The sequence below is a fragment of the Bidens hawaiensis genome, unplaced genomic scaffold (assembly GCF_021521415.1).
Source record: "Bidens hawaiensis isolate Kalapana, Puna unplaced genomic scaffold, B.hawaiensis_p1.1 tig00050482_1, whole genome shotgun sequence".
NCBI lineage: Eukaryota > Viridiplantae > Streptophyta > Magnoliopsida > Asterales > Asteraceae > Bidens > Bidens hawaiensis.
This window is the reverse complement of record NW_027499029.1, coordinates 100,957-108,975: the sequence shown is the minus strand read 5'-3', so window position 1 is coordinate 108,975 and position 8,019 is coordinate 100,957. Positions and strand designations below refer to the sequence as shown.

Here is an 8,019-nt window from a genome sequence, read left to right as displayed (position 1 = left end):
CCACAAAGAATATTACTTACCACACATGGAATATTACTTACCACACATGCATGAACCTAGTCTCGTGAATGTTTTCACTTTGTATTTTATCAAAAATAACTCTGGATTTAAGAACCCCAACACTTATATCAAATATTTAGGTTTAGGGCACTATGATGAACTACATCTAAATTAGATCATTATGTATGCATTATTTACTTTACACGCTACTTTGATTAACAAAAACAACACAATTTCCACAACATACCTTTAATTTCTTGTGTAGGGTTCAGTCACTGAAAAAACCCCAATTAAGCTTCAAAACCTAGTTTTGTACACAACAAAGATGATCAATTGCTTGTTATGGACACCCAAATGAAATCAATCAACTTAAACCTCTTGATTTGTTATACCAATTTCTTATGGGAAGATGATATCGTGATTAGTGATTATGTCGTGCAGTTTTGGAGTAAAAGGAGGGATGTTCCATACGTTACTTATTGTAAGCTACACAATACTGACATTTTTGCCCCTTTAAGCAAAAAAATTCTGTTTAAATGTTCAAACTATTTACAAAAATGCCATCGTGTAACATAAACCATTGTTTTGTGTAATCAATGGTTGAGATTCACTTCTCGCACTTCTCTCTATAATATCACTTCTCGCATGATCCATCCCCTATATATGTGTGTGTGTGTGTGTGTGTGTGTGGGATGGATCTTGCGAGAAGTGTTATTACAACGAGAAGTGAAAATGTAACTCCATGAATCCCTAATTTCACTCACTTTCTTATTGTAGGGCCAATATTCTATATTAGATTTAGGATTGTGTATGTCTTTATATTCGCTAAAAGTCGATGTAATACGTACCTCAGTACGTTTATTTTGTAAGGACAAAATGTAATTGTTGGAGAAATGGGGACCTATATAAAGGGTCACTTAACCCATTTCTCCAAAACCAACCTTGTGAATAAACCTTTGCATTTTTCAATCTATCAAAGTCTTGCATATTCTCTCTAACTCCAAAACTCTCTCTAACCCCTCCCCACCTTCAAGTTCCGGCCTCCCTTACACACACACACACGCAAGATCCGAGATCTCAGTCCAACTAGTTGTTTCGGCCAACTAGTTGTGAGGTTGATCCAAGAACAACTAGTACTTAGTTTGTTTTGTTGTTTGATCCGGTTTCGGGACCTACAATTGGTATCAAAGCTTTTGGGCTCGACTAGTTGTAGATCTTGGGTCACAACCTTGGATTTTGGTCTTGTGTGTGAAAAGACGGAATTTTGGAGAAAATAATTGGTTTCGGGTTCTTGTGTTCTTGAAGTTATTGAGATATTTAAGTTGTTCAAGATGTGTTAAAGTGTGTGTTTGTGGTGTGTAATTCTCAAGAAATTGTGTTTGTATGGTTGCATGTGAAGGATTGTGTCAAAAGATGTGCATGTGTTGCATGTGTTTGGACATGTTTGAGATTGGTGATATGAAAGTAAGTTGGTAAGTTACTTCTTTGGTTTAAAATTTTCAAATTCTAAAGTTGGTTGGAGGAACTCGATTACTGTTTCCATTATTAACTTACAATTCCACTAGCTTACATCCACTTGCATACATTCCCAATTCAATTACAAATCCATATCCCAAATCGTATACATCTCAGCCCACTCCTAGCCATAGCCCAAATCGCATACAAGCCCATCTCCCACTCGCATACAATCCTTCCTTTCCGGTCACCCTAACTCGCATACACCTTCCCTTCCACAGTCGCATACATTCATACCCGAATACAATCACAACTCCACTCAATTACTCAAGATGTGTTAAAATGATAAGAAATTGTCTTTGGTGATCCTAGCACGTGAAAAGAGTAGATTAAAAGTCAACATGATGTTTTATGTGTAGATAGGCTTAACAAATGAGTAAGTATCATAGTGATATAAACTTAAATATCTGCCTATGCTAGTGGTTACATTCTTATGAAACGGTTGCTAACTCCAAATAAGTCATATTAATGAAGGCAAAAATCCTAATAGTCAGTCATACACGAGCCCGTTAGTGATTGGTCACAATGAAAAATTATTTTTTGCTTTAGCTTCAAATATTGAAAATATCAAAATTTATTGAAAAAACAGGAAAACCGCAAAATGTTCAATCACTATTCAAAATCAACAACAAAAATGTTGATAATTTTATCAAACAAAAATGGGTATATTAGAACCACGTAACGTGGGAGCAAACAAGTAAGTCCTAAACACTTTATATGAAGGCATAAGCCAACAAGGCTAGTAAGTTCATGGTTCAACATTTACATATTGTTTGAAAGAAAAGTTTGCAAAAATTCTATGAAGCTCAAAATGTTTTGATCAATCATTAGGGGGTCGAAGTTAATTCGGGGTGACACTGATGAACACAAAGTATGCCCGAGGTATGATGGAGTATGTAACTTGTTGGATTAACAGGGGACCACACAAGTATTGTGCCAAATTGTACCTTAACGTATCACGGTGAAATCAAAATACTTGTTAAGTTTAAACTGGACCAACATATCTAAAATCGACTTTGGGTTCTTGGCATAATAATATCCAAATAGAAGTGTGATCTAGGACATTATAGACAATGTAATTCCATGTTGTGATATTTCTCGCAAAAATATAAAAGTCATTAGAAAATTATGTAAATATTATTGTTATATAATATTAAATTCATCTTTACTCCTATCTTTTTCATTTTTTTCTTGTTTTATTTTATGTTTCAAGTTCAAAATATTATGTATGTATATATATATATATATATATATATATATATTTGAAATATTGTAATATATAAAAATTCCAAAAAGATTTTATGTTTTTATTGTGTTTGCACATATTTTATTAAACATTTGTTTTATTCAAAATCATGTATTTTGCTATCAAGGTCGTTCATGCAAAGTTCGTTGGAAACCGGGGACTTATATAAATCATTTACAAGTTGAGAGAGCATATTTTGATAAAGAAAATTCTTCTTTAACCCTCAAGAGGGTCTGTGAATGAATCTTATTTGCTCTAAGTTTTGTGCATCAGTACATGGACAGGTATATCAAGATCAAGCGTCATGGGCTGCAAAGATTGAAGTTGCAAATGCTGAAGCGCTTAAAAGAAAACGAGAATGTGACTGTTGGCTGTTGAACCTAAAAATGAACTGACCGTGTCTGAAGATCAGTTGAAGGACAAAGCAAAGAAACAAGTCGGCACAAGAAAGTCAACAAAGGAAAATTAGAAGTTGAGCCTCCCGCGTATGATGTTTCTAAAATTTGTTGTTGCTAATCCTTCCTAGAAAATAAGATTGAAGTTCAAGTCTTCAAGATCGGAAAATAAAGAATTGTCATGATCCAATCTCGTTCAAGCTCTTGGATCAAGACAAGTACTAGATTTCAAGAAATAAAGACAAAGCAAGGAACTTGATGAAGGTTCCTAGACAAACTCAATCCTCGAGGGAGATTGTAGGGCCAATATTCTATATTAGTTTTAGGATTGTGTATGTCTTTATATTCGCTAAAAGTCGATGTAATACGTACCTCAGTACGTTTATTTTGTAAGGACAAAATATAATTATTGGAGAAATTGGGACCTATATAAAGGGTCACTTAACCCATTTCTCCAAAACCAACCTTGTGAATAAACCTTTGCATTTTTCAATCTATCAAAGTCTTCTGAAATGATCCAATACCTACATATATATATATATATGTAAAAGTACATAAACATCAATCCGTATAAATAGCATGTTTAATTAAGTCAAACATACATAAACGATGCTTTCATGATCCCATTTGCTCATCATAATCAAGCTTGTCTTTCTTTCAGTTTGAATGTCTGTATAAGGCCCACATACCAGCATAGTTAGAAACCGAAGCCCCACAACAACATCAACAGAAGCAACCACATCGACATCAACAACAACATCTAAGTCATTTTCAAAGAGCACGAGGACATACAGTTTTGTTATACTCTGAAATAGATTTGCCTAAATTCAATGACTTGTCATTCATTAATTTGTTAATTATTTTTCAGTCTAAACCAACCTTAGAGCATCCACAACAGACACCATCTCCTGAGGTCTGGGTGAGGTGTCACTACAACAAACAATAACATCACAAACTTCACCGTTGTAGAGGCAAGTTTGCCTTGAGAAGTTTGTTGCTACAAACTTGCAACAAACAAATGATGCGGTAACCTCCCTCACATACACATACACATTTATTATATATATACACATTTAATATTATTTAATGGGGGGGGGGGGTTGTATAGGTTTGTTGTTGTGGAAGAAAGTTGAGTTTTTAAGAAAAGTTTAAAATGTGATGTGGCTATGATGTGGCAATTTGTGTTAGTTTGTTGTTACATATACTCGTCAAACTAAATGTCTACGCGAACTTTAAAATTAAATGATTGCAGATTCAGATTCTACAACTAATACTCCTAACCGAATATAGGTGCATCCTTAAAAACAGTACTCCCTCCGTCCTGGTCAAAGTGTCATAGTTTGAAAACCACAAAGTTTAAGGTAGATTAAATTATTGTTTTCTTTGCTTACCAAATGACAATAATGACCTTGGAAATTGGGTCCATCAATATTGTTTATTAATGTTAGTTGTGTGTATTTAAGGGTAAACTTGGAAATTGACTAATAAATTTTGAAAGTGTACATTTGTAATGGTCTAATAAAAAAGGAAATGTGAACACTTGCAATGGGACGGAGGGAGCATAATAAAATTCTCAAATATACATATTTTTATTTAACACCCAATAGCATAGACTCGTTACCTGATTAGCTCCTTGAATTCGAATGACTAAACATATTTTTTTAAGAAGGAAGATGCAGAATACAATCACGCCACTTATCAATTAACGCTAACTCATCAGGATTTAACATTGGGAGCACACGATCTTGAAGGCTATTGACTATCTGCATAGTCTCACCAAGAAGTTGAGCTGCAGTATGAACACCTACCTCTCTTTTCTCTATAACACTTGTGTGGCATTTCATTGCTATGACTCTGGGGTAGGTTGGTGAGACAAGCAGCCAGTATGTTAGAGATCATTGATGACAACTGCATAAACAACTCCTCTTGGCTAATCTGATCTATTACGGCTTGGTAGGAAACTAGGATCGTTTGGGTGATACGGTACATTGAGTTGGCAGATGCTGACATGTACATTGTGTTATCATCTGAGTCTTTCATATTCTTATTTTCGACCTCAGTGACCATGTTTTTAGCTGTATCACTGAACCATTGAACAATCTCTTTTGTTGCATTAACTTGAAGATGAGGGCTGGGCAACTTGTATCCTAACCATTTGTGGTAAACTTCAACTTCTAGCCACAACATTGTAGCGGCCTTTTGAATGCTTACATACTCCTCAGATGCATTGAGAGTTTCAACAATATGTGTGACATATGTAAGGCCTTCACTCACACACATTAACAACCTATCAACAATGTCTTTTTGGATGTTAGGAAGAGACATGGCGACTGCCGTCAGGGTTACTATCGGTAAGCTCCAGCAGTCCATATATTTTTCTTCGGTTAAAAGCGAGACTTGATGCATGTCATACTTTCCAACTCCTTCAAAACCACTATATTCCTCTATAAGCTCCACAAGATAATTAGGCTTATGCTTTTCTGCCTTTTGGATCACATGGTTAACGGATTTTGAAATGCTTTTCAGTGTTCTCATGGCAAGCTTCATATCATCTTGAAGTTGCAAAACATACATACTGAGGTCTTTGTTGTGTTGTACTTGAAAAGGTATCTCCACCAACACATTGGTTAACCACTTCCAGCAAAGAAAACAGCACAAGATACCAATTACAAACAAGATTGGGATCAGTGCTATCATCTTACATGTTACCACAACCATTTTCTGGATTCCTATACAAAAGCTCAAAATCAGGACCTTTAGATTATGGATGACAATCTTGTATTTACGACTGCTAAATTTCAACGGTATGCTACTACGTTTCCACTCGGATAACTTCTGGGTATAATAGCTCTCTACTTTAAAGACCCTTATATGGTTCCAAAGCCATTTTATAGACATTTCAAAGCTTAAGGATGTAAAACACCTAGAAAGAGGAGCAATTGTTCCTAGTATTACTCCAGTAAATTGTATTAAAAAAATCACTGAAACTGACCTCTTATAATCCGACCCACAATTGTTCATGGTCGGTATTGTATAAATCATAATATTGACATGTATGAAAGTGCTTACAACACATATGACCCCGGTAGCAGAGGTCGTAGCAGAGCTAACTGTCATAAACTGGGGGCTGCCAGTTCCTGCCATGATCCAGTGGTTCCTCACATGCTGCTTTAGCTTCTCAACTGTTGGTTGTTGCAACTCTAGATCCTTCAAAGCTATTTCATGACATGCTTTGTATTTGGATTCTAATATTTGTTTTGCCTTTAGAATCATTAAAGCTGAACATGTGTGCACTACTAGAAAATGGGTATCATTGCTATGAAAATTTGTTACGCAATTTTTTGTGTCGGAATTTACCACAAATTTCCGACACATTTCCGACAGATAGTGAAACCTAATTATTTTACGACAAAAACTATAATGTGTCATAATTGTGTCGGAATTTCCAACTCATTTCCGACACAAAATTTTAATTTTTTAATTTTGGGTTTTTTAATATGTTTAGCTAAATCATAATACAAGTTGTGTCAAAAATGTGTCGAAATTTCCGACGCAATTCCGACACAATAATTTATTTTTATATTTTTAGATTCTTAATATGCTAAACCTAATAATAATATAAACAACGTCGCAAGTGTGTCGGCTTTTGTGACGCATTTCCGACACAATAATTTATTTTTATATTTTTAGATTCTTAATATGTTAATCCTAATAATAATATAAACAGCGTCGCAAGTGTGTTGGATTTTGTGAAGCATTTCTGACGCAACATTTCAATTTTGTATTTTATTTTTATTAATATGATAATTCAATACATTAATTAAATTAATAATGTAATTTATGACGCATTTCCGACACAACGTTTATTTTATAGGAAATGCGTAGCAAATGTGTGACAACTTGCTACGCATTTATGACAACCTGAATTTGTTTTTTGTTTAATGAGGCTTCAACGTTTGTTTTTTTTCTTCTATATTTTATATAACTTCACCATACGTGGAATACTTTATTTTCCTAACTCGTACATATATCCTATACAGTTACGTGTATACATGTTTAACATTACAACTATACTTATAGAATAAGAGGTAGTTCTAGGTTATCATCAACAAAGAAAGTAAGATAGCCACATAACCAATTGCTACCTTCCAAGTGTTAAAAATAACAATATGGAAATAAGGAGCTTCATAATTGGGAACCTGGCCGGTTTCTGTCTGGATGAATACATTGACAACTAATGTGATTACTAGAACTTGCAAAGCAATGGTGTTTGTGAGAAGTTCCTTACTGTCCATGGTTGCTAGAGAAGGCAATACATTAGCCATGATGGTGCACATAAATGCCATGCTTCCCAGCTTTGCAGCTTGGTCCACAGCACGTGGCATTGAATCAGTTAGGTCCATGGGTAACTTCATTGCAATAGCTATGACGGTGAGGGAAGCAGCATTGAGAGTAAAGTATTTACATGGAAACCATAATTTTTTTATTTTTGAAACCATGTATTAGATCAGCCACTATTGGTAGGATACAAAAAAGAGAAGCCACTGCAATATAAATCCCAATCCACACCATAGGTTTACTAAACTCTATCTGGGACACTGCTTTCCGGATTAAACTTACAACTCTGTATGGAAGGTTAATGTACTTACACGCCAGTTCGTCTTTAATTTGCTGAATATCATTTTCCGTAGTTATGTTCCTTGGAATTTCGACGAAGATTTTGTGAGTTGTGGGTGATCGAATGAAATTTCCATGAGCAATCAACCTGTATGGTTTATAGACTAGTTAAGCTCGAGGATCAGTTTTCATTTTACACCTTAGACTGTGGGTAATGGGGCGCGGAGGAGGGGGGTTGATCCAGGT

At 35.0% G+C, this 8,019-nt stretch overlaps 1 protein-coding gene across 1 annotated transcript; it reads right to left on the bottom strand.

Annotated features, from left to right (window-relative positions):
* Positions 1–3,845: 3,845 nt before the first annotated feature.
* LOC143598531 (uncharacterized) lies at positions 3,846–7,571 on the bottom strand (the record flags this gene model as incomplete). The annotated part of the gene is made up of 5 exons (XM_077076728.1): positions 7,302–7,571; positions 6,514–6,550; positions 6,226–6,401; positions 4,965–5,790; positions 3,846–3,916 (listed from the first exon to the last, which is right to left on the bottom strand). Coding segments are annotated over exons 1-5 (1,380 nt in total), but the record flags the coding sequence as incomplete, so codon positions are not given.
* Between the last annotated feature and the right edge of the window lie 448 nt (positions 7,572–8,019).